Source organism: Urocitellus parryii, chromosome 9, assembly GCF_045843805.1.
Source record: "Urocitellus parryii isolate mUroPar1 chromosome 9, mUroPar1.hap1, whole genome shotgun sequence".
NCBI lineage: Eukaryota > Metazoa > Chordata > Mammalia > Rodentia > Sciuridae > Urocitellus > Urocitellus parryii.
The window spans coordinates 54,116,508-54,131,692 of NC_135539.1; the positions used below are offsets into that span (position 1 = coordinate 54,116,508).

A 15,185-nucleotide genomic window follows, 5' to 3' on the forward strand; every position below is an offset into this window, starting at 1 on the left:
ACAGCTTTTCTAGGTTCAGTCTCCAGTTTGCCAGGTAAGGAAAGGCAATGTTAGCACACCTGGAGACAGCATGTAGACCAGAGGAGGGCTGAAGCCCTGCCTCTTCATAGAGGCAGGCCAAATGTGCATTGCTCCAGTTTTCATTGTCTGTGATCTCTCCAGTGTTTTGTTAATAATAATAATAATAATAATAATAATAATAATAATAATAATAATAAAGTATTAATTCCATGCATGATCAAAATGTTTTATGTTAAAAATTGGTCTACACTTATACAGTGTTGGTGGTATTGTAAATTAGCACAACCACTAAATAAGTCAATATGGAGATTTCTCAAACGACTAGATATGGAACCATCATATAACACAGCTGTATCACCCATCAGTATTTACACTGTGTACGTATGTATATATCAGCACAATTCACAATAGTCAAACTATGCAACCAGCCTAGGGGTTCATAAACAGATGAATGGGTAAAGAAAATGCCATACACACAATGAAGTTTTATTCAGCCACAAAGAAAAAAGAAATTGTGTCATTTACAGGAAAATGAATGAACTATACACCATTATGTTAAGCAAAATGAGCCAGACTCAGAAGGTCAAAGGTTCTAAGTTTTTCTCTTATGTGGAAGCTAGAGAGGAAAAAGGAAAAGAAAGGTGGGGACAGGGATCTCATGAAAATCAAAGGGAGATCAGTAGAGGAGAGGGACAAGAGACGAGCACCTGGGGAGCAATACTGGCCAAATTATGCTGTCATATTGTGTGCATGTACAAATATGAAGCAACAAATCCCATTATTATGTTCAACTATCATGCATAAATTTTAAAAAATGTGGGAAGTTGAAAAAATTGGTCTGTTTGCTATAACTGAAATTGCTCATATACCAAAGATGTTGAATGAAAAAATAAATAAAACCATATTTACTATAATGTCATCCTTCAACTCATGAAAACAATATTGAAATTATTTTTTTAAATTGCAAACTTGAATTTTTTGTACATTTGTGAATCACATGTAAATTGGATCTATTCTAAACAAAAATTAGTATTATGAAACCAATTCAGAAATTGGATTCCCCTTCTTTGGATAGTCAACTGCATGACAGAGTCAGCTAAAATTTCTAGCTGATCTTAAAAAGAAAACAATTCAAAGTGGATCCTCATAGAATCTGTAAGAACAAAATATTTTGGGAGATTGACATTAACAGTAAAATCCTTAGTACAAAAAAATCAGAAACTAAAGTACACATTATTTTTCCTAGAACATTCTTCTCAGTTTCAACTTATATATTCCAGGTGTTTTCTCTTTTCTTTTTTTTTTTTTTTACTTGAACTAATAGAAAAGAATCTGTTGAAACACAAAACAAAATTAAATATTTAATAGGTATTTTTACACAGATGTAAAGGATAAATGAAGCAAATCTCAAACTATATCCATTTTGATATTAATGTGATTAATACGATTTCCATATTTCTCACAACTATGTTAAGTTACTGACAACATTGAAAAATATTTATTAAATCATTCAACAGATATTCATGGAGCATCCATTCAAGAGATTCAGCAGTGAAAACAATAAACATAACTTAAACCTCACTGGGTAAAGAAAAAGGCTACAGACATGCTTCTGTAGGAATAAAAAATAAACTTTTAATAGTAGACCACAGGTCTGGGGTTGTAGCTCACTGGTAGAGTGCTTTCCTTGCATGCATGAGGCACTAAGTTCAATCTTCAGCACCTCATAAAAAATAAGTAACTAAAATAAAGATATTGTGTCCATCTACAACCAAAAAAATATTTTAAAAAAGTAAATCACATGGACTAAAGTATATTTATTTGGACTAAATAAATTAGGTCAAAGACTCAAATAAATTAGGTCAAGGAAGCAAATTACATTGCCTGGACAGCTCACTTCCATCTAAAAGGGATATGGGGAAAAATGATCGATTCAGAATAAAGTACCACGAAGTCCACTTTCATCCTTAAAGTCCATAATGCTAAAACTGTTTCAATGTACCTTATAAGCCAATGTGAATATTTCCTTATATGAGGGTAAAATGTCCTTGTAAGGACAAACTTATAAAAAAACAAATAAAGGAGCTACCTATGTAGAGAAACGTGACCAAAGGCAAAAAGAGGAAAAGGATTTTACATGGTACACATTTCATGCTGAAATTTTTCCTTTTTCTATTCTTTAATTTTTTATTTATTTTATATTATTTGGTGCTGGGGATTGAACTCAAAGACACTTAACCAATGAGCTATATCCCTAACGCCCCATCCCATCCCACCTCACCCACTGCCTTTCCCCCCCCTTTTTCAGACAGGAACTTGCTAAGTTGTTGAGTCTGGCCTTGAACTTGCCATTCCTCCTGCCTCCGTCTCCCCAGAAGCTGGGATTACAGGTATGCACCAAAGCACCTGGTCAAAACTTTTCCTTTTTAACCATAAGAACACAATATCAAGGCAAAATATGGATACAAGGCTGGGGATGTAGCTCACTGGGAGAGCACTATCCTAAATAAAACATATATACTATACCCATCACTGAATTTTATCAGAAAATTCAAGCATGATACAAAATAGGTTGTCTGAACTTTGATGTGAAAGTCAATAATATAACCACAAATGGCCAGAGCAAGCAAGCCCTAGGAGCAAAAAGTCTACCCAACAAGACACTTATCATGGACACCAAGAAGACAAGAGATGCAAAGGTGGCAGCAAAAAAGGAGAGGTGGTTACCTTTCTGTCACAGGCTTTGGGACTACCAGCAGGGTTTTGCTTGAGGAAGCCAGCTGTTGTTGACCAGCGTGTAGGGTTTTTCCTTGAGGGCTCTTCGGAAGAAAAATTATTATCACTGACAGAAGTGGAGAGGCCAATTAAAGCTGGGTCACTGCTTCGTCGGACATGAAGAGGCATATCTAAAAACACAAATAAAAAAAAGCATTATGTTTAAAATGTGGATGCTGATGTCTAAAACTGTATGTTAAGATAAAGGTAATTAAATCTCAAAGATTGAAGAATAGAAGGTGGCTTCTTAAATAGCTCAGAATGGCAAATACAAATTCCACTCGTTCCTTTATTTTATTGATTTTTTTTATTTATTTATTTATTTATTTATTTATTTATTTATTTAGGGGCCAGGGATTAAACCACTGAGCCAAAGTGGTTTAGGAGTCTTGCTAAATTCTTAGGGTCTCACTAAATTGCTCAGGCTGGCTTTGAACTTGCAGTCTTCCTGCCTCAGCCTTCTGAGTCACTGGGATTACAGAAATGTGCCACCACACTCGGCTCCCTTGTTCCTATAAAACAGTTTATGGTGAAGAAGATGTGATACAGGGTCAGTTCTGAGATCTGCCAGAACGTGTATGTGGGCTTCTCCATCATTATCTGTGTGACTGTTGGTAGGATACCCCGTTCTCCTCTGCTTCTCATCTCTCTTTACTGTACTAACAATGAAATAATATACTTTATCCTAAAGGTACTTCAAGGACTAAATGAGCTAACAGTGCATGCATACCCAACAGAGAGGGCCAACAATGATTACTGTTTCTATATATTTCTAAATAACATATTATATAAATTATTAAAAGATCAAATCTAAGCAACTAAACAAATTGCATATAACCTACTTGTATCTCCTAAATAAAAAATACAAAATCTAGATAATATTTAGCTATTCTATTGAAGAATTTTATTAAATAAAATGCTTCCTTTTTTTAATAGCATAGTATCAGACAGTGTACAACACAAACATACTTGTTTACATTAAGATAAACAAAGTCCTGAAAGTACTATGTTAATATGCAGGAAGTGTTTTCTACTACTAGCATACACAGTTACATGAAAGATAGTATGTGAGCAACTGTATTCACATACAAGAGTTCACTTGCAACTGCTATAACAAAATCAATAACAAATTCAGGCAAACATGTATTAGTAGTCCTGAGAACATCTTGGCAGATAGGATCACTGATAGAGCAGAGCAGGAACAGAACTACAAACAGGAGAGAGAAGAATAAAGCAAATGAGTCTCATGCAGGTAGAATCAGAGCCAAAAGTCCTATTTGTCATCTGAGTGAGATCACTCAAAAACATAATAAACATAAGACACAAAATTCACATTAAATTATATTTCATCTATATCCAAAAAATAAAATACAAGTCTAATATTTATTTTTTTTAAATGAACTAACAAAATAGTTTTAATGACAAAGAAGTAAGCTCATCATTTACTCTATGAGAAAACATTTTGGAAACATTGGTGTGGATACAAACAATGGTGTGGACAAAAAGATCCTTGAAGATCAGACTATATATATACTTATAGGTTACATTTCAGTCATTGTAAATCCAAGAATCTCCAAATTAGAAATGATCAGAAAAAAAAACATAAGGATATCATACTCATACTGCATTTAACATTTGCTTATACATCAGGAGGATTTGCTAAAAATAATATAGCCTAAGCAACATTACCAGAAGAAAAAAATGAATATCACTGAATTAAAAATTGCCAGTGGTTATCTTAATGTACTAGGAGAAATACACACATGAAAATTATAGAGGAAAGTTTTGGGGTTTTAAGTATGTCTGACCTATGACAGCCACCACTGCTTATAATTTGCACCAAATTACATGCATACATTTATACATACATACACCAATAAGAACTATATTATTATAATAACTCTCAAAACAAATTAACAATCAAATGCATCTAAGAATCTGGGTGTGTTAATATTATAATACTCTTACAAGGAAAGTTCTCTGCTAGGAGGAAACAAAAATTATTCCCAGGATCACCAAATGAATTGTATAAGCTAAAAAGTAATCAAACAGGGCAGAGGACTAAAATACTCTCAACAATCACAATAGTTATCTAGATATGTGCTCTGTTGTTTTCCAGTTATATGGTTGCTATTTAGTTATTAAGCAACTCAGTACACTACTCTCCCTCCCCTTTCCCCTTCTTTCTTATTTCTGGTGTTTATGCCTAAAAGATGCACTATCAGTTCACAAGAAAAGGCCTTGAAAAATGATAAAGAGAAAAATGCAAATCAAAACCACTCTAAGATTTCATCTCACTTCAGTCAGAATGGCAGCTATTATGCATACAAACAACAATAAGTATTGGCGAGGATGTGGGGAAAAAGGTGCACTCATATATTGCTGGTGGGACTGCAAATTAGTGCAGCCAATATGGAAAGTAGTATGGAGATTTCTTGGAAAACTGGGAATGAAACCACCATTTGACCCAGCTGTCCGTCTCCTCGGTCTATACCCCAAGGATTTAAAAACAGCATACTACAGGGACACAGCCACATCAATGTTTATAGTAGTACAATTCACAATAGCTAATCTCTAGAACCAAAGTAGATGCCCTTCAATAGATGATTGGATAAAAAATGTAGCATATATACACAATGGAATATTACTCAGAATAAAAGAGAATAAAATCATGGCATTTGCAGGTAAATGGATGGAGTTAGAAAAGATAATGCTAAGTGAAGTTAGCCAATCCCACAAAACCAAATGTTGAATGTTTTCTTTGATATAAGGAGGCTGATTCACAGTGGGATAGGGAGAAGGAGCATGGGAGGAATAGACAAACACTAGATAGGGCAAAGGGTTGGAGGGGAACCGTAGGGGCAAGGGGTAATTAATGATGGTGGAATGTGATGACCATTACTATCCAAAGTACATGTATGAAGACACGAATTGGTGTGAATACACTATGTATACAACCAGAGATATGAAAAATTGTGCTGTATATATGTAATGAGAATTGTAATGCATTCTGCTGTCATATATAAATTTAAAAATTACATAAAAATGATACAGAGAACACTGATTGCACTAGTGCATACCTATTATCCCAGTGGCTAGGATGCTGAGGCAGGAGGATCTCAAGTTGAAAGCCAGCCTCAGCAACTTAGGAAGTCCCTGCCTCAAAAAAAAAAAAAAATAGATTTTTTTTTAAAGGGACTGGGGATGTGGCTCAGTGGTTAAGCACCCCTGGGTTCCATCCCTAGTACCAAAAGAGAAGTTTAAAAACAAAAATAGGTACAGACATAAGGACCACACAAAAATACATTCCAACCCCAAAATAAATTGAGGGGCTATACAATTTCATTGAACTTGGCCACAATAAAACAGCTTATTCCACTTGTGTTTATAAATGTCTTCAGGAGAATACATTGCATACATGATTTCAATTAGATGAATAATGAGGACCATCTCATCCTCTGAACAGGCAGAATTCTGTGTTAATCTGTTAATCTGAAATAGGTAAAAATAATTCTTATGTCTTCCCCTCTCTATATTTGTAACTTTCAAAAAAATTTGAAAATTTGGGGAAAGAGGGGGTCTCAGAAAGGAGGGAAGTTAGAACAGAGGCAGCAGACCCTATGGGCTATTTCTGCCAGGTGGATGATGGGGCACAGTGCCAGGACAGCATTTACATAAACTGCAATGGGAAGGATGCCCCAGGAGATATTCAATTATGCAGTCCTTTCTTTGAGTGCTTCATGCCTTAAACCATGTTTTCATTTCAGTGAAATTGTATAAAAAAATTAATAAGAATATAGTCTGGGTCTTTTCTTTGCACTAACTGAAATTCCTGTGCAATTTCAGGACCCACTCTTAGGTTTGCTTCCACTGTCAAATTCAGGAAGGTGTCTTAGATTGATTGCCAAGCTGACGAGAAAAGGACAGGACTCAATGAAAGAAGTAAACAATGTGTTCTTTCCAGAGGAATGCCAAGAAACATCATAATGACACTGGTACCCGGGGCTGCAAGAACTGAGTCATAAGCAGCCTAAGCCACTTCACACAGAAAGACTCCAATATTATGTTAAGTGAAAGAAACCAGGAACAGAAAGAGAAATGGCATAGGATCTCGCTGATAGGTGGATACTAAGTAAGCCAATCTCACTGGGGCAGAAAATAGAATAATGGGTACCAGAGTCTGGGCCTGCAAAGAGCCTTGGGGATGTGGAGAGGCAGTGGCCCATGGCAGTGAGACACACTAGGGAAAGGTTGGTGAATGGGAGGGGAAAGGAAGGGGAAAAGGGAGTAAAAAAGATGGTGGAATGAGATGGACATCATTACCGTAACTACATATATGATATTTATTATGAAGACACAAATGGTGTGAATATACTTTATATACAACCAGAGATATGAAAAATTGTGCTCTATATGTGTAATATGAATTATAATGCATTCTGCTGTCATATATAACAAATTGCAAAAAATAAAAATAAAAAAAGAATACTGTTACAGTAAGGAATAAGTTCTACTATTTGATAATATAGTAAGGTAGCTAATATCACACTGTACCCTCTAAATATGTACAACTACTGTGTTTCAATTAAATATAATTTTTAAAAAGCAACAGGTCCCAGCATGGATTTATGTTCATGCTGCCAAAGATTTCAACTCAGCAAGACATCATTGTCTCCTGTGATAGTACCCATTTGGAATCATATTGGTTTATAATTTCTTCTTGGTTTTATGATCCCATGAACGTTATATAAGGCATTTTTATCCAGTTTATTTATACATACACACACATACACACATTTAGCAACACTGTATTAGAACCAATTACCTGGAGGGATTTCAACTTTTTTAAAATAATTTATTTATGAACTCCCAATTCTACCCCAAATGCAGACTGCAGAATCATCATAACTCACTTCAATCTAATGTATGAAATATGATATGTCAAGAGCTTTGTAATGTTGTGAACAACCAATTAAAAATAATAATAATTTATTTAAATTAGTCTCTGCATTAGTCACAATGGAAAAAATATGTGATTAGCTTCACAGATAAGAAAGCTGGGTCTCAAAAAAAAAAAAATGATCTGAGTGGCCCAGGGTCACAGAACAATTTTCTTAGCCAATATTCCAGGCACCTGAGTCACTGCTCAGTCACAATACCAATCATGAAGTCATTTCTATTATTCTGCAATGCATTAGAAAACAAAATTTGTAACCATCTATGGAATAAATGCAAGTCTCGGTTTTACAGTTGGAAAGAATTTTATCGTCTTCAAAGCAGAATTTCATGCACTGCAAAATCATACACTGATTCAACTCAGTACCATTTCATCCTGAGGAATTGAAGAAATAGTACATTAACTACATACATAGATTGTCAGATAATGTAAAATAATAAAACATGCCCAAAAAAGAACAGACCTAGATTAATGATTCTCAAACTTTTATCTCAGGATCTTAACACACTGTAAACATTGAAGACCTCAAAAAGGTTTTGACTATGTAAGTTATAGCTAGTGGTATTGATCATTTTGTAAATAAAAATTAGGAAAAAATGAGTATTTATTTATTCACTCATTTTAAAGTAACAATTATAAACCCATTACATGTTAACATAAACAACATGAGTTTGTGAAAACTATTTTACAAAACAAAGCATATTTAATAAGGAGTATGCCACTGTTCTGCATTTTGGTTAATAGAAGACATCTGGAATCTTGTATCTGCTTTCACATTCAATCTGCTGCAGTATGGTAAAGTACATCAGTAAAAATATACTTCACAAATATGTACAAGAAGGAATAGTAATTTTAATATCTTTAGATAATCATAGATATTCTTTGATATCAAAATGATGAAGAATAGTTTCTCAGAGGTCAGTTGCAATATGTATATGACCTTTTTGTTATATTAAAATCTACTTATCTGTCTCACACACTAATGGGATCATATACTCATGAAAAATTCTGCAACATTATACATTTGGAAAATATTACGTATTGAGTTATGCCACTCTTCTAAATATTGATATATTTCTTTATACCAGAAAATCACAAATGCTAATATCTCTATCCCAATCTCATCAGAAGAGTGTTAAGTATTGGGAAACTGTCACGCTCACAATGAAATACAGGTTTCCAAAATCTGCTTTTCAGTAGAAAGTTCTAATTTTATCTTTGGAAACAAAGAATGTTAGTTGTTTGCCTTGTTTGACAGGCTCATGTCATTCATTTTCGAGAAATCTTCTGCCAGACCCTCTGTGCCTGAATAACCAGTTTTTCTGACTTCCTTTCAAACAAAGCCCAGTACCAAAATAAATAAATAAATAAATAAAAGTATTCATGAGAAAAAAGCTACCTCAAAATGCAACACAAACCAGCACAATAAATTCTTCAGGACAACTCCTGATCTTGAACAAGCAGCAGAAGTACTGGATGCCTACTCCCCACTTCGTAACATAAAAGGCTAAAAACCTGTGTACTCCAGACTCATGTGGAGAACCATTTCTGTTGTTTCATCAAGAACAGTGAATGGACATTTTTTCTTTTGTTAAACTGTGAGTGTGGGAGCGTGAATAATACATTTACTGCCACTGCCTTTATTGGTACCACGCAGTCTACAATTTACCACTCAGAGTCTAGGCAACACTGGTATAGATATGAACCCAATCAATAACACAGAGAGGTTCTCTCCCCCTCCATCCCCCACCACCCATCCCCACCCCCATCCCACCCCACCCCCACTAAGGATTAAATCAAAGGCCTTGTGCATGTTAGGCAAGTGCTCTAACACTGAGTTATACTATACTCCTGGACCCCAGAACATGTTTTAATGATACTCTGAAAAACAGTTTTGCCCTCAAAGCCTCACCGAAGTGATTTCCGTGATCCCTAATGGCCCACAGGACACACTAAGAATCGCTGTCCTAGACTTGTGATCCAGGCACATCAGTTCACCTCTCCAGGCCTTAGTCCTAATTTATAAAATCAAGAGGCTTCACTAACAGGTTTAGTAGATGCCTTTAATATTAAAAATGTGCATTTCCATGTATGTTTATACACTCCTCACCAGGACCACCCACCAAGCATCACCTTAACAGAACTAACTATTTGTGAACAATATATTTGAAAAAAATTTTAAAAGCATTTTGAAGCAGTACCAGCAGCCATTATCAAATATCCTTAAAGGTTAAAATATCATTAGCAATGGAGGAGAATAAAAATACACAAGGAGGGGGTATGGGTGTAGGGAAGACAGTGGAATGAGATGGACATCATTAGTACATGTATGAAGACATGAATTGTGTCTATCTCCTTTGCGTACAACCAGAGACTTAAAAACTTGTGCTCTATATGTGTATATGAACTGAATTGCATCTTTCTGTCATATATAACTAATTAGAATAAGTAAATAATTTTTTAAAAAGTCTTTTTGAATGACCGTTTTAAAGGAGGAGCACGTTATGATTTTTGAAACTTGCATGTACAATCAGATGTAGAAGAAGCCAATATAAAATGTCCATCTCTGCATCTAACATGGGCCTTTTTAACATCCAGAGGAGAATAAAAGCCAATTCACACAGCATGTGGATTAGGCATGGGGGATACCTGAGAAGTTTTAATTACTGTTTAATACTTAGTATGACCCTAAATAATTATCATGAGTAGATGCATAAGACCATGAATGATTCATTTAAGTAGAACTATATATCAGAGATAATTATAAGGGATATCTGGTCTACACTTCAGATTACAATGAAGCTGTATTTTACCTATGATGGATGAAAATCAACACTCAGCCTTTAATTTTTTAAGTGGTTCTGTTCATTTTACTAAACTTTAAGCATAAAACACCTTTTATTACAAAAAAAAAATACATAAGGTTTGTAGGAAGGGCACAGAAGCAGCCACAAACAGCATGTGGTCTTTGGACAAGCTGAATCTGATTTTAAGGAAAGAGATCACAATGAACATCTTATCAACAAATTAAATTAAAAAAACACAACTGTCTGTTCATGTGAAAGGGTTTCCATCTCTCACCATCCTGAAAAAATACAATATTGCATAAAGAATGAAATTTTACTGTGGCCTCAGAGGAATAAAATACAAATACAATATTCTCCCCTGTGATTTGCTAGATGATTCTGGGCCCTGTGGACTGTTTTAACACTACTAATAATCTGATGTCATTTGTGTCCGTTACAGTAATTAGAAATAATAGGAGCTTCTCACTTAAGGCAATTTGGTCATTATTATTGAAATTCTTCAACCACAATTTTAGGAAAATTAATTCATTTAAAAATATGATAATAAAACTTTCTAACTTTGCAATCTTCTGATTTATTTAATATATAGATGTTCAAAGTATATCTTCTGAAATATTAAAAAGAAAATTCAAAGATGACGATCTTCAATAATTAAGCTGCTGGATGAAGCTCAGAGGGACCGGTGCGATGTCACTGGGCCTGGGACAACAGTGGATGCTGTTTGATGTCTACACAGCTTTGAAGAGTGGATAAAACAGCAATAAACCCTCATCACACGATTTGAAATTCTCTGTGGCACTAATGCACTGTAAATATTGATTTGTCTCTCTAGATAACATGCTTTTTAAATAAGTGGAAGAAAGGGTAAATCTAATAATGAATTAGAGCAAATACTAAAAAGCAGACATATACATTTTTAAGTGTTAAATATCCTACCTCTACTTACCACCGTCTGGCCCAATGCTTCTCTTCTCTCATACTTCAGGTGATTTTTAAATTATTTAAGCACTCAAGGCAATGAACAAACCTTTTCCAAGAAGACAGGCATAAGCCGTCAAGGTGTTTAATCAAATCTAAAAATAATATGCAGTTACACGTGTTCGATTAGAACTTATGGTGCAAACAGCATAATTACTCTTCATGCAAATTTAAGACTGTCTACCCCATCTTCAGGGCAATTATACATTTCCTGAAGACACATCTCACCATGGGAAGAATCAAGTTATTAAAACACGCCATGGGGATTAAAACCTGTCATCAGGATTATAAAACTGGCCTTCCAATATATGTTGTCCCTTAAAAGTATTTGACTGATTCGAGTACATTCCTTGGAAGAAATCTGTGGCAGCCATGGTAGAAAATATTCTTTGAAAAGCAATGAATGAGGGCTGGAAATGAAGCTCAATGGTAAAAAGCTTGCTCAGCATGTCTGAGACCCTAAGTTCCATCCCACCATTTGGGGATGGGGGAGGATAAAAGTAAGGAAAAAAAGAGAAAAGCAACAAGGGAGAATATGAGTTTTATCACCCTATCATTGATTTTTCTTATGAGCAAGCAATAAATACAGAACACTATGGTCAGAAGGTGCCTTGGAGATAAATTGATAAGTCACCTTTACAGATGAGTACACCAAGGCCTAGATAAATAGCTTAGGGGCTGGGTCAAAGGTGACTCTGTTTTAGGATGTCCTAGTTGCATCTGGCACCTTTGTTAATTGATTCCTTATCCAGTACAATTTGGATTAGATCACAGTGCTCTCCAGGAAGAACAGATGTTACCAATTGACAAGATGCTGACCCTCCACTTGAGATAACAGGTGGTAGCTCATGAAGCTTAAAGAACATTTTTATACATAAGAGGATAGTTTCAGTGGTTCCGCTAAGCCTGGACACATATAAGGAGGTGAAAGTAAGTGAAGAAGAAAAAATAGAAACAAGTGTTCTAATGTCATATTGATGCTTCTGGTAGGGGGGCGGGGGACGGATTTTTTGAGACATACTAAACTTGTAGCATTAAGATTCTAATTTTGAAATTAACAATATATCCACCTTGACAAACCTTTTAAATGTTCATTGATTACGAATAAAAATGGGGAAACCTAAATAAGATCAGTGGCTTCTATCAATATTAATATTGGGACTGTGATTAAATACTACCATTTCTCAAAATCCTAACATTAAATGAAACATAAAAAATAAATTCTCTGTGTAATTTCTTACAACAGCTTGTAAACATGTGAAATTTATTTTAAATTTAAAAAAAAAAACCAAAGAGATAAAGAGAAAATCCCAAGTGAGATCTTCATCGTGAAGAGCTGCAGCAGTCCAAACCTCAGGTTGCTTTCTAACACTGTTTTCTGTACTGTTTTTCTCATAGACCAATGCTCAGCCCCTACACATAGTGGTGCCTGGCAGCCTCCCCACAATGATAGCTCCTTCACCAGGTTTCAGCATGGGAGGACCCAGGACTTCCCAACACAGAACACTCCTGTTGTCAAGAACCTAAGTGCCCTTCACAGCCACTTCAGGGAACAGTGTGACCTGTGCCCTACAGATGAGATCTAGTGTTACCATGCCAGCAGCCACAAGCTGGCCAACTGGGAAAGGAATGAGTAAAGAAAGTTTAAAGGAAGGATTGTTTATAAATATATGGCAGGACTAAGGACAGACATCAGGGATGACTCTCCTCTGCTCACAGAAGGCCAGGGGAGCTGTGGCTGTCCCTGGAGGTTCACAACTGCCCACAAACCACAGCCAGGGTTGTAGCCCAGCAATGAGAACCGCCTTTCTCCCTGGGCTCTCCCTCAGTGCCCTCTGCTGGTGCATTCCCTGGCCTGATGCAGGCAGTACAAGGGCAGCTTCTGGGGTACATGGGTCAGAGAAGAGTGGTTTTGGAAGAATCAAAAATGAACCATCCGCCTCAAAGATGCTAGTGCAATTCCTCTACATCTTTCTCCCACTGCACTTTGTTTCTACTTTTTTAATAGCATCAGCCAGTCATTCTGCTAGAAGGCTAGAAATTATGCTTTAAAATGGCCCAGTTTTCCCCACCTCAACACACACATACCCTGACAAAGCAGGAACATTTTTTGAAGTGACTAAAACACATTCATCAGTAACAAGAAACTTCACCATTGTTAAAGAGTGGTGTTGGGTGCAGAGCAGGCTGAACTGTGTTGTCTGCAGGGCAGGCTGAACAGATGTTGGCTGCAAGATAGCCCACGCACTCAAACCCCCCTCTATCTGGTCCTTTATCACCTGTTTGTGTCAAGTCCTGCTCAAGGCTGAGCACTCAACCCCCCTTGATCCAACAAGGCAGCTTGCAGACCCAGAGGCCCCATTAGATTTGGGCTATAAAAACTCCCTCCTGCCAGGCTCCTCTCTCTCTTGCTCTCTTTCTCTTGCTCTCTCTCTCTTGCTCTCTCTCTCTTGCTCTCTCTCTCTTGCTCTCTTTATCTTTCTTGTACGCGCTCTCTGTCTCTCTCTTGCTTTTGCTCTCTCACTGTTCATCTCTTCTTTCTCTCTCTCCCTCTCTTTCCTTCCTTCTTTTCTCTTTGTTGCACTGCTGCAATAAAGATCTTTTGGTTGCTCCGAGTGTTGTGGTCACTTTCCTTTCAAGTGGGGTGCAGTGGCACACACCTGTAATCTCAGCTACTCAGGAGGCTGAGGGAGAAGAATCACATCCCTGTCTTAAAAAAAAAAAAAAAATCAAGCGAAGAAAACAGTGGATAAGGTGTAAGGAAGAGGCATCTGGGATGAAAAGTCTTATTTCTTTTCCTGCTTCCTGGGTAAATGTGTATATGCAAATATCCAGTTGCTTTAAAAAATGTATACACTAATGAGTTATGTACATAAGAAACTAGTGTTCCCAAATCTTTTGCAAAGTTAGCCAAAGCTCAGAAGAAACAATTATGTCAGAATCCTGAGCACCTGCCTGGTTCATCAGGGAACACTCTGGCAGCCAGAAGAACACAAAGAAAGCAAGGGTTCACAAAGATGAGCTTCTCTCTTTTATCTAGTTACATCAAAGAAGTCTTATTAAGGAATTTGGTGCCTAACCCCACATGATGGAGATTAGGGCCTACTTTTTCTTCTATTAGACGCAGGGTCTCTGGTTTTATTCCTAAATCCTTGATCCATTTTGTGCATGGTGAGAGATAAGGGTTTAATTTAATTTTGTTGTACATGGATTTCCAGTTTTCCCAGCACCATTTGTTGAAGAGGCTATCTTTTCTCAAATGCATGTTTTTGGAACCTTTGTCTAATAAAAGATCATTGTTTGTTTGTAACAAGAGTACTACAAACCTACCCCTCTTTATCAATCCATGTTTTTGGGCACCATGTCCCCACATTTCTTAGAAGATACAATACAGACCTGGTCTCTGTGCTCATGGGGTTTTCAGTGCCCTGGAGCAGGCAGACAGATGATGCAGCCCTTCACAATGTGAGGATGGTGCTCTAGAAGTACAGTGGGTAAGGTGCAAGAGCACCCAAGAGCCAAGAGTGGCACCTCCTTGAAGATCATTAGCAAAGATTCAAGACAGAGGTGACAGCTACAATTTACCTATTATCCTTCACACTCTCCACTGTGTCCCCTATGTGAGCTTCTGATTACTTCCACATGAG

General features: G+C 36.4%; 1 protein-coding gene across 16 annotated transcripts in view; it reads right to left on the reverse strand.

Moving 5' to 3' along the window:
* The window catches only part of Pard3 (par-3 family cell polarity regulator), a 656,694-nt gene that overhangs the window by 349,729 nt on the left and 291,780 nt on the right, over window positions 1-15,185 (reverse strand). For all 16 annotated transcript variants that reach the window (XM_077803009.1, XM_077803007.1, XM_077803013.1 and 13 more), the window contains exon 4: window positions 2,749-2,927. In XM_077803009.1, coding sequence (XP_077659135.1) covers window positions 2,749-2,927 — 179 coding nt within the window. The remainder of the gene's footprint in view (window positions 1-2,748; window positions 2,928-15,185) is intronic.